The 13,115-nt window shown below is 38.1% G+C and overlaps 1 protein-coding gene across 2 annotated transcripts in view; it reads left to right on the forward strand.

Moving 5' to 3' along the window:
• Nucleotides 1-13,115, forward strand: part of LOC129765470 (probable serine/threonine-protein kinase DDB_G0278901) — a 235,446-nt gene that overhangs the window by 152,900 nt on the left and 69,431 nt on the right. For both annotated transcript variants that reach the window (XM_055765833.1, XM_055765841.1), the window contains one exon: nucleotides 7,599-7,720. In XM_055765833.1, the coding sequence (XP_055621808.1) occupies nucleotides 7,599-7,720 (122 nt within the window). The remainder of the gene's footprint in view (nucleotides 1-7,598; nucleotides 7,721-13,115) is intronic.

Genomic DNA, 13,115 nt, shown 5'->3' on the forward strand with positions numbered 1-13,115 from the left:
AGTGGTAATTTAGTTCTTCGTCACAAAACATTAGACCCGTATTTTTAAATTTTTTTCGTTAGGGTGACCATTTCCGAAAAATCAATTATTTCCACTTTTTCCCAAAAATGCCTTTTTTTAAAATTCGTAACTTTTGAACCACTGAACAGTTTTGTATGATCGACATATCAAAATGAAACCATTATAAGCCAATATTGAAAAATATTGAACCAGCAACAAAATGGATTTTGTTTTCGTAATTATTGATTGTAGTCGTTTTTTTATTGTTTTCATGGCTTTGGACTAGAGGGCGTTATATATCTTTATATTTTTTTCTAGAAAGCTGATGATTTTTTACATAACATATCTCGATATCAGAGATGCTGTTTTTTTTTTGTTTTTAAGATATGATTTTCCAAAGCTAACCGATGGTTCGAAAAAACATTGTTTTCACCTTTTTTCCATTACAAAAATTCATATCTTCTGAACTCGACATATCAAACTGAAGCTTATGAGTTGGGAAAAAAATGAGTTTCGTTTTTGTAATTATTGATTGTCAGTTTTTCATAGTTTTCTAGTTTAATAGAAGGTACTATATTTTTTATATTTTTTCTGGAAAGCTGAGGATTTTTTACATAACATATCTCGATATAAGAGATGCTATTTTTTCGTTTTTGAGATATGATTTTTCAAATTTAACATGTTTTAAGTCTTCTTTCAATATTTCTATGTGACTCATGCGACTAGAATCCTCTTCCTACACGTATAATATCAAAGAAGGTTAGCTTATTGGATTCATTTTAATATGTCAATCATCCAAATCGGTTCAGTAGTTCAAATGTTATGATTTTTTGTACAAAGTCATTTTTGGATAAAAGAGGAAAATGATTTTTTGGACCACCGGTCAACTTTGAAAAATCATATCTCAAAAACGAAAAAAAAACATCTATGATACGAGATCTTCTTCTGAATGGCGTTAACGTTCCCTGTGGAACTTTTGCCGTCTCAACGTATGCATTAACTAGCGTCATTTATTAATACTTAGTTGAGATTTATTAAGCCAAAAACACGCCTTGAGTGTGTTCCGAGGGGCAAGCTCTTGAACACACGTGATCACAGTGCAAGTCGAAGGAAATTTCTTTGACGAAAAACCCCGGCCAGAAGGGGAATCGAACCCAAACACCCGGCATGATAATGTGAGACGCCAACCACGGGTGCACTGATATCGAGATATGTTACGTAAAAAATCCTCAGCTCAAAAATGTAAAAAAATACACGAAAACAACAAAAAACAACTGCAATCAATTATTACTAAAACAAAATCCACTGTTTTTGCAAGTTCAATATAGATCATTGGCCCTAATTTGATATGTCGATCATCTAAATCGGTTCAGTGATTCAAAAGTTATGAATTTTTGAAAACAGTCATTTTTGGAAAAAAGTTGAAAAAAATGATTTTTCGAATCACCCTTAAATGGAAATGGTCACCCTACGGATTTAATAATTTACAATAAAGAACAAAACTACCACTTTTTATAGAAATCTGAGAACCCCTATATCGGTTTTGCATGGAATGGCTGTATAGTTATACCCTCATTTTTGTGTCCAAGAAAATTTGGGCTTATTTATTAGCAAAGTTAGCGATATGAGGTCTTCGATAAAGTTGTAGATCAAGTTATTTTAAGCAATTTATAAAATACATCTCCGGTAGAAGCAAGCATAAAAATATATAACTTTTAGCAGCATTTTAAAGGAAAATTGAAGACATGCTATTTTGTTAACTAGCATAAACTTCATTTGAAGTTGCTCATTTTTCAACCTTCTAAAGCCTGTCATAGGCGAAAGTGGTACAACTGGAACGCTTCGGTACAACTTCGAACGCTTGTATCTCAGCAGTTATTTGCTTGTTATTCTTCCTTTCGGTGTTTACATTCTTTTTGTACCAGGTGATCTAATTCGTGCATGAACTTAACATTGCACATCAAAAGTTTGTATTTGACACAAGAAGACCAAATCAAGCTAGTGTAAAACTTGTGATTTCAAGTTCGGATATAAACTGCGAGTTTCGGAGCTACACCGAGTGGAGATTGTTCACGACTTAGGCTTGACGATGGATCAATCCCTCATGTTTAATTACCACCTAGAACGAATAGTCAAGGATGCGCTGCAACTATTTGCACTCACTCAACGCATTGGGCAAGGGGTTCACTGATCCGTATGTAATTCTGGAAATGTATACCGGTCTTGTACGGTCCAAACTCGACTTTGCGAGGGCGACCACAGTACGATTTGCATATCCAAATGTTAACAGAAAAATTTCCTGAAGTTTTGCGCTGAGGAATCTAGAGTGGAGGGGAGTACATCTGCGAGATCTTGCGTGGGTTCAACATGCTGCAAGATGTGGTTTCAATAAATAGGACACCAGAAACCATCTTTGAATTCAACCCTGACGGTAACTTTACCAAATTTTAAATTAAACATGTAACGAAAATTGAGCAAAATTGAAACGTTTATTACGTAAAATCTTGGTTGTGATATATGTTACATAATATATCATTGTATGGGGAATTTATGTAGGGGCTTTAGGTCAATAATTGAATCACCCAACTTTTTTTAACGTTTGCATTAAAAAACTAATTTCGGATGGCGATGAAAAAAAGGCGATCAACTGCTTCTTCGTTTTGGCGACGAAACTATTGAAGTAGATCCTCCGTTTGAGTTCCACCCAAAAATTTGCTCTCAGTTGCAGCTGGGGCACGTTGGGAGGGTGGGTAGTCTTCGGGAAAATGGTTATCTTCAACCGGTCCATCTCCTTTACTGATCTCTTGGCATAATGGGCCGAGACCAGGTCCGGTCGACATCCTCCATCGCGTGATACTTCTTCATGAAGGGACTTCCGACAGGCACAATAAAATCACCCCCATTTGAATTCAAAGTGTTTAAATCTTATAAGTTTTTTCAAACTTTTCGGTATTTCAATCAATACTACGTAAAAGTAGGTAATTGGTAGACCATTTTGCCATTCCAGTATCGTTGATTTAATCTTTAGAAAAAACAAAAAAATTGTAAGAGGTTGTATCTAGGACACGACCGCATATTTTCGACGTAGAACTACGCAATTACATTATGCAATCCACTTGTTTACCACTTCGAATATTATTTTAGAATGCATTGAAATTTTTATAATAGATTATGTTCTTTGTTACAAATAAATTTGATGAACGTCCTTTTACGTTTGATATGATGCCTAGGACTATCAAAATATGTGAACGGAAGAATTGTCAAACGATCATTGTATTTTACATTTCCCTCTGAAATAATTGCACATCTCATGTTTACATAGTTCTCGAACCGTGAATGTTCATTCACCTCTAGTATTTGAAATGACGATTTTCCCAGGCTTCTCAGTTTAAAGTACGTGTTAGGGAAACATATTCCGGTCTGCACAACGACAAGCGAGTACAAAAGTACTCAACACCAAAAATATCCCCGACTTGCATGTATTTGTAAAGTGGATTCCTCCAGGCACATTGATTTTGAAGTTCGTGTTAGGGAAACACAGCTCGGTGGGAACAAAAATACCCCCGATTTGCATGTATATTTGCAAAGCGGATTTCCACAGGTACATCGATTTTGAAGTCTGTGTTGGAGAAACCGTAAATCGGGCCAATCAAAACTTGGCAGGTAGGGCGTTTAGATAACGCTTGACATTTTACAGTTATTCAATTGTTCATCTCATGAAAACTAAAATTTTATTAATTGTGATAGACGCGTAGAAATATTTCCTATCAATTGATGTAAACATCTTTCCGATCTGTTAAGAAATGTTCGAGTTATAAGCATTCGAAATACGGATAGGGTTAGCACACAAATCGGCAGAACAAATGTATGAGAGGAAATGAAATTCTTCCAGTTTTCATGAATTTAAACCGTTCAGAGATTAGCGAATTGTCAAACAAATATCAAACAAATCTTAGAGAATTTCCGATTCGATTGCTATGCAAATCATGAGAATTCCTTCACAGTGAAAATAGTTATTAACGTTAACTTTATTTCATAAAAACGTGACCTGTTTTCTGATTTAGCACCCTTCCTGAAAGACGTAGTTCTACGTCAAAATACATTTGTTCCTAAATGGGTACTTTTAGGGTATGACATAAAAAAATCCATCGTATATTGTTTAACGCGCCTTTGTTCATCGATGCACTCCTTGGTTTTGACAGCTGGTCATCGCATCGTAGCTGTTTAGTTAACTTTTGGTGCGTAGTGACGTGACGTGACGTGGAAGGAAGACCGAAACATAAGACTGATGAAAGAACGGACACGCTAATCATCCGGAATGTGAAGAAAATCCCACAAACGACAATTCGGACAATTAAAGGAATGTTGGATCTGCACTTTTCCATTCGACGACGCTTGGTGGATCTTGACCTGAAAAGCTACTTCGTCAAAAAGACCAGTCGAAAAGACCAGCAACACCAACACCAACAACGACTTCAATTTGCGAGGGACCATGTCAACAAGTCGGTGGAGTTCTGGAAGTCCGTTATGTGGTCGGGCGAGTCCAAGCTGTTTAACAAGAAAAGGCGACTCCGAGTGTGACGGAAGAGCGACGAGGGACTCCACGACCGGCATCAACAACCGACTATGAAGCACGGTGGAGGAAGCAGCATGGTGTGGGGCTGTTTCTCTTGGGCTGGGGTGGGGAACTTAGCGCAGGTCAACGGTATTATGATGTCCGATGGCTACATCGACATTTTGTGCGAGCACCTGAAAGAATTCACGCTGCAAATGGGGTTGGAGGTTAACAACACCTTCCAACCCGAAGCATACTGCGAAGAAAACAGCAGCATTCTTTCGATCGGTCCGGATCAAACCAATGGTGTGGCCACCCCAAAGCCCCAACTTGAATCCTATTGAGAATTTATTGGCAATTTTGGACAACAAGATGGACAAAACTGACGTTACGAACAAGCAAAACTATATCATACTCAAAACTATTTCATTTCAAATGGGGGTGATTTGTTTGCACTCATCACTGTATGTAGTTTTTGTGTTGAATGAACACAACTTCATTTTGCCAAAATTCAAATAAAAAAAAAATTACATTTTCATAAAAACTTCAAGGATTAAATGATATCTGCATTTTTTAGTTAAAAGATTCAATAAATCTATGGGGTGGTGTGCACAGATAGAATAACTTTCAATCTGTAGGCGATCTGGCGTAGTGGTAACATCCATACCTCTCACGCTGAAGATCACGAGTTCAATTCTCACTCCCAACATTCTTCCAAAAATGGAAGTAAAAAGTGACGAACCAGCCAAAAGTGTTGAAAGTCACTATAATACAGATATAAAAAAAAAACTTTCAATTTTTTTGAATTTAACTAGAGGGGGGGGATCTGGCGTAGTATGTAGTAACATAGTACCTCTCACGCTGAAGGTCACGAGTTCAATGCTCACTCCCGATATTCTTCCATAAATGGAAAAAAGTGTTGAACCAGCCAAAAGTGTTTAAAGTTTCTATAATACAGAAGAAGAAAAAAAATGAATTTAAATTTTCAGTGTTTTCATAATTTTACTAAAGATGTAGATCACAGTTCAATCGGCCGTTTCCTAACATGTTCTGGGTAGAATTGCTCTATTCTTAAATTTATTTACATTTAGTTTATGAAAGTACTGAGAATTTGTGATAATTATGATTTAGATGCAAGTATCATACCAATTGTAGAACACAGTACGCGAGAGATCAATCTTGTTAGCAAACCAGCAAACAAACACTTTGTATAGAGAGAGGCCACCGGCGACAGCATGTGTCTCATTTGGTTGCTTGTCAACAGTCCCGTTGCCCTTTTCCATTTCCGTGGGAAGGTCTGTACGCGCGGCCAACCTACAAGTCACACAGTGCAACCCCCATTTCAACGAAGGCTGTATAATGCGCGCACTGACACGCATTCATCAACAGAACCGGGAAGTAAGACAAAGTGTTCAACCAGTGCCAGATCCTCCCCCACAGCCACAAACGTCCACGATAAAATATTTTGATTTATTGCTCACTCGTTCGGAACTAACAGAGCGAGTTTGTTAAATTAAGATATTGGGACGGAAAACTCGAGACAGCAGGAATGATAGGTATAGATAAGATGTTGTTATTCTACAACGGCTAATATTCTCTGTGTATGTTTGTATAAATGTAACGTCATGTAACGAATAGTGGCAGTAATAATCAAATCTCATTGGTTGAGCCAATCATGGTTGTGGCAATCGTTGTCCATGAATGCATCACGAAGTTGAACCTCGGACGACTCCATACGATTAGGTGGCGCCTGCTGCTGGAAGTGTCTCCGATAGGAGCAAACAATGGGTCTAATTTTTCGCCTACCGTTCTTAGATTTACCGTTTTCGATTGCACATTCATGGTGACATTAAGCCCGCAGAAATCCAATTAAAAGCTACATATGGAGAGTAAGATACACACGAGGTTCCCGCTGTGTTTGGTTGTGTTCGCGATCTGGGTTATCACACTCTGCTGGTAGCCGTAAGTAAGTAATGAATTCAGAAAGATTATGGATATGTACGCTAATTGCTTTGGTTGTTTTTTTTTCGTTGTGGCTCTATCTGTTGATGCTGGATATTTACGGTGTTCCACGATTAAACGACCAGCAGAGTGACATTAATTATTTCCTTCAGCGCATTTTTATTACCTCCGTATGAGCTCGAGTCTGACAGGTATGGAATCGAAGATGCAGTGAATAAGGGGAAACATATTTTTCGCCAAAATAAAAGCTTCATGCAACGGTTCTTCCAGTCATCGCAGTTAATGCAAACAAAATGTGAAATGCATCTCATCGCTGTGGAAACTCTCCGTTTATCTGCCACCTGGATCTCACTTTCCATTACGCCCTACACGTCGTATACACATTATAAATATTTTAATTATTGCTTAATTTCACGATTCAGTCTCGCACCTGCACACGATGGGAAAGATTTAATCGTTATTTTGTTACTTTTTTCATCCATTTCTGTTTCACTCGCGGTTGCCCTTAGAGAGATTAGTTAGATCCCAGTTAGCTCGTAAACCATCTCACCTCTTGTGTTGTAATACAATGCGGGTAGACCACGGCAGTTGATTTCGGCACAGTCTTTTTAAAAGAAAATATACTCATGAGAAAGCAAAACAGAAAAAAAGTAAACAAGCAAAATTTAAATGGACCGCATCGCACACACGAGCGCATATTAATAACTGCCCATCGAGGCTTCAATAAAAGAAATGTAACTCTCGGGCTGACCTCAGCGAACAAGAGCACAGCTATGAGCTAGCAATTAATTAACATCGCATTGTGATGTTGCTTTCCACCTCGCGGGTATTGTTTTGAGTCTAATGTTTCTGTTTTTTTTCTTTCTTAGTCTACCATTATTGCCTACAACCAATCATCATTTATTTACGTACATCTGGCCATGAATATAAATACAGGTGTCAATGATCTATTTGTTTGCGTGAATTCAGTTGAAGTTTTTCAGTCGGAATTAGAATAGGCACTCGGATATGGAATTTACAATATTAAAGATGACGATGAAGTACACTTACAGTTTCTCTTGTTTTTGTTCCAATCCTGCAGGTGACCCATCGTACAACCGGAGATGTGATGGTGCTGAAGATGAATCAACGGCGAGCGAACCGGCCGAACATGCTGCGGGAAGTGCAGCTACTGAACAAATTATCCCATCCGAATATTTTGAGGTGAGTGTTTTTCTCTGTGTCAGCATGAGAATTATTAAGGTAAATGATTTTGGTTTGTCCAGTCGAAATTATGATCATGGTTTGTCCACTTTTTTGAATGCTCTAATTCAGCACACCTTTGTCAAATCAGGTATTCGAATGTTTCAAAACATATAAATAAAATTGTCTTTTTCATGATTTACAGTAATTCGCTAGTATATTTTTACGGAATCACATGTTTCAAAGGATTATATAATACACCATCTATTGGTGTTAATGCGCCCCTCATTCGAGCTAACTTTAGTTCGATCACCAGATGATTATTTCGCACATATTCAGACCTTTTCTGGATTATAACACTTAGAAATATTGTAAACATCATTCTTGCACACCATTTGTATCAGATTTACATAGCTAAACCATTAACTTAACGCATTTTGTTGAACTCAATTCTGATCATGAGTTGTCCAATTGAATAATGTTGTTTTGTCCACATAATTTCTATGGCAACCGCTTGGGGCGCTGCAATTTGTTTATTGTGTCCTTCGCGGATAGCAGAAATAAAGTTTCTCTATGTTGTCTGTGTTGAGGTGAACACTTTTAAAATGCCCAAGAAAATGCAATATTCTGAAGAAAGCCCAAATTATTAATGGATCAATATAACAGTATACTCAAGCAATGATAAATGCAACATCTACTTGAGAATTCGAATGTTTTCATTCAAAAATGGTGATTTCTAAAGCCGGACAAACCTTGATCATTTTTTGGACAAACCATGATCAGAGTTGGTCAAACCATGATCATAATTCCTCTTTGAGGAAAATCGTTAAAAAACATAAAAAATTGAATAATTTCAACGCCTTGTGGTAGTATTAGCAACTAGAGACTTGGGGCTTCTCAACAAACCCAAACTTGTATCGATTATATGTGATTTTCATGAAGGAAAATCGATTTGCATTTACTAATTGCGTAAAAACATCCTAAATCGGACAAACCAAGATCACTTACCCTATATTGTTTCGTTCTACAGGGCAGTCCAGAGCAACGTGCTTTTAAATTACTATTGAAATTAATGAAATTATTATACACCTCTATACATCTTGAGCCGTATTTATTCTGAAGTATTCATCTCTTCCCGTTGATCAATATAGCGAAGAGAAAAATAGAAAAAAATCGGCAAATTGAATTCCTATATGTTCGAAAACTACATCATGATTAGCGTTGTTAGTCCATTCGATGTTTGCGCTAACGAAATTAATCATTGTTCGGAACTGGAAATGGATTTTCAAGCGAAATAACACATTCCTATATTTTCAATCTTTTGAATAAAAATGGCCATATGTTTTGGAATGGAGAAGGAATGGTCCGATTCGAGCCGTCTTTATTTTGTTGTATTCATCTCTTCTCGTAGATCAATATAACGGAGAGAAAAATCGGAAATATTCTGGAAAATTCTGAAGAAATGTTGAAAAATTCGGAAAGTTGAATTCACATATGTTCGACAATTACACTATGATGCAATGTTTGCGCTAACGAAATTGATCTTTGTTCGAAGGTGGAAATGGATTTTCAGGTGAAATAATACATTTTCATCTTTTCTATCTTTATGAATGAAAATAGTCATATGTGTTGGTGAGCGAAAAACCCGGAGAAGGAATGGTCAGAGTTGAGCCGTCTTTATTTTGTTGTGTTTGTCTCTTCCCGTAGATCAATGTTATGTAAATTGAGCAATAATCAAAATTTTGATTTTTTTCAAACATTTATTTCTTGTATCGAAGAAAGTGCAAATAAAAAAAATATTTGAAAATGAATCAAGAATCTTGAACGAAAACTGTGAAATTGAAGAAAAATGTTTTGGTAGAAGTAATTGGAAACTTATAGTAAAAAGGAAATTGTAAAGGGTCTATTAGAATATCAATCAATGGCGAGTTCTGCGATTGAATCCATGAACATTCGCTTAGTAAGAAAACGTGACTGTTCGAAAGAGTTCATATTTTGATTAATTTTGGGCGGGACGAAGTTCGGCGAGCCAGATAGTAAAAAATAATTTCAATAATAAAAATGATCTTTACTCCACCGCTTTTTTAATATCATCTATCAAATTATCAATTGGATTTGGGTCATGCGATTGAGCCGGCCAATCCATCACTTCGACGTTATTATTCTGGCACCATGCTTTGGCTCTTCTGCTCGTGTGTTTTGGATTGAAACACCCATTTCAATGGTATTTCATCCTCGGCGTATGGTAGCATGACTTTTTTAAGAATTTCCACATAACCAACAGTATCCATGATCCCTGGTGAAAGATATAGTCGTTTCTTACGACTTTCGAAATGCTGACCATCGTAATATCAGCCAGTTGTTCTCTAGCTTCAATTGGGGCGACATATTAGATACCGCTAACGTCGAGTCTGCAGCTGTAACATTCTCCAACGTCCTGGCATATGTCATTGATAGATATGTGCCAAAGAAGAAGTGCCTCCATACGTCCCGAAAACCGTGGCAAACACGCGAACTTCGACGAATGAAATCCATAAAGAGGGCCGCATTAAGAAAGTTCACCAGATACCGCACACAATTTCTTCAATGCCAGTATGCGAGAATCAATTACGAATACAAACGTGTCGCGAAACAATCTTTCCTGAATTATCAGCGCAGATTACAGAGGAAACTCAAATCCCGCCCAAAACAATTTTGGAATTTTATCAACGAGCAGCGCCATGAAGCTGGCCTGCCATCGTCTATGACGTTCAATGGAATTGCGGCCTCTACTCAGCAGGATATCTGCAACCTATTCTCAGAAAAATTCGCCAGTGTTTTCACCGATGAAACATTAACCGACGACTATATCAGGCATGCGGCTAGCTACCTCCCCCGTTCTAGCCAAACTCTGAGTAGGTTCGATATCAATACGGAGATGATTTCAAGGTCATTCTCAAAGCTCAAAACGTCGTTCAACCCGGGACCCGACGGTATTCCTTCAGCTTTTCTCAAAACGCACATGAATGACCTATTGATCCCGCTGCTCCACATATTTCAACTCTCTGTAGCCACCGGTGTTTTTCCGACCTGTTGGAAAATATCGCATATGTTCCCAGTCCATAAAAAGGGAAATAGACGAGATATTAACAATTATCGCGGCATCACTTCGCTTTGCGCTTTGGCAAAACTATTTGAGCTCGTTATTTTGGAACCGCTAGACGCTCTCAGCAAACCGTACATAAGTACTGACCAACACGGATTCATGACGGGCCGCTCCACCACCACAAATTTACTGTGCCTCACTTCTTACATTACCGACAGCATGTTGAAGCATGCCCAAACGGACGCTATTTATACGGATCTGACTGCAGCCTTCGATAGATTAAACCACAGTATAGCTGCCACTGGACAGGCTTGGGATTAACGGCAACCTTCTACAATGGTTTCAATCATACCTCACTGGCCGTCGACTAGCCGTCGTTATAGGTGATTGTCAATCCCCTTTTTTCGCTGCTACGTCTGGTATACCACATAGTAGCCATCTGGGCCCCTTGATATTTCTGATATACTTTAATGACGTAAATCTGGTAATTGAAGGTCCACGGCTATCATATGCTGACGATTTAAAAATTTACCTTCAGGTCAGCTCGATTGAAGATTGTCGCTTCCTTCAACGACAGATGGATGCTTTTGCCGAATGGTGTATTCTAAACCGAATGGAGGTTAACCCCGCTAAATGTTCTGTCATCTCGTTTTCGCGCACGAGACAGACCATATTGCACAACTATGTCCTGTTCGGCACGGAAATTGAGCGTGTCAGCGAAGTCAAGGACCTGGGTGTCATTTTAGACGTGCAACTCTCTTTCAAACCGCACATCACATACATGGTGAATAAAGCATCCAGAACTCTGGGGTTCATCTTCAGGATTGCTAAAAGTTTTACCGACATCTACTGTCTGAAGTCCCTCTACTGCTCCCTCACTCGCTCCATCTTAGAGTATGGTGCAGCTGTTTGGATTCCACACTACAGCAACGGTGTCGAAAGGATCGAATCAGTTCAACGAAGGTTTATAAGATATGCTCTGCGTAGATTGCCGTGGACTGACCCCCTCCGATTATCGAGTTACCAGAGTCGATGTCAGCTGATCAGCTTGGAAACTTTGTCGGTTCGTAGAGACACAGCCAGGGCTTTGATGATAGCTGATACCTTACAAGGACGCATCGATTGTCCCGGTCTTCTGGAAAAAATTAATTTCAACGTTCGACCTCGGGCTCTCCGAAATAACTTGATGTTACGATTGCCCGCCCTACGTACAAACTACGGTATGTTCGGTGGATTAAATGGTCTACAAAGACTTTTCAACAGGGTAGCCCAGCTGTTCGATTACCATTTATCCCGAACGCTTCTTCGTCGGAGATTTAGCTCTTTTTTTACTGAACAAACAGTCACGTGATTATTGTTTTTAAGTGTATCTTTAATATGTGATGACTGTAATTTGATGTAATCAGTTGTAACACGATGTCATTTGATTCATGTTTAGATTTAAATGTAGATTTAGAATTTTATATATCCTTAAGCACATCATTGGGGCCCTTACAGCCCGTTGATGAATTGACAAATAAATAAATAAATAAATATATAAGACCAACACCGTTGTATAAAAAACACCCTCATACCATGATTTTAGCGCCACCATGTTTGACTGCCTTCACGGTGTACTGGGGTAGGAATTCTAAACCTGAACCAAAACAAAATTCTAAACCTGAGCCAAACAGAACAACTTTACTCTCATCGGTCCATGGAATGTTACGCCATTTTCTGACAGCCCAATTTACGTGGCACTTAGTAGAGGATAGACGGTCACGAATATGTTGTGACGTAAATAGTGGTACTTTTCTCGGACTTCTTGCATGTAATTTGGCTTCAATTAAACGTTTTCGTATCGTCGACGTACCAATCGAAAAATCCAATTCTTCTCGCAGTTCTCTTGAAGTGATATTCGGATACTTTTTTACCATTTTTACTATAGACGATCGATTTGTGAAGACCTTTCGACCGCGAGTTTCACCTTTATATTTCCAACGCAATGCATTATATACTTTTTAACAGAGCAATGTAACATTTATTGAACTTCGCGGTATGTTTTTCCATCCGAAATCAACTGTTTGATAAGATATCTTTACTCAAACTTACAGTGCTTAGATCAACCCAGCAATTCAGCAGATTTTTAATCAGATATGATTTATCTATTATTTATATCTCATACTATCTCATAGATGAACTCCAATGAATATTGTGTCTTCAAAACATTGACGGATAAAACTGATATTTTTGCAAGCGCTGCTAGTTTTTTGGAGCACACTGATAAAGCCAGCTTCTGAAAAATACAACCAAATTCTGTAAACAAATGACTTCCGAAACAACATGGCCGAG

Source organism: Toxorhynchites rutilus, chromosome 1 (assembly GCF_029784135.1).
Source record: "Toxorhynchites rutilus septentrionalis strain SRP chromosome 1, ASM2978413v1, whole genome shotgun sequence".
Classification (NCBI taxonomy): Eukaryota; Metazoa; Arthropoda; class Insecta; order Diptera; family Culicidae; genus Toxorhynchites; species Toxorhynchites rutilus.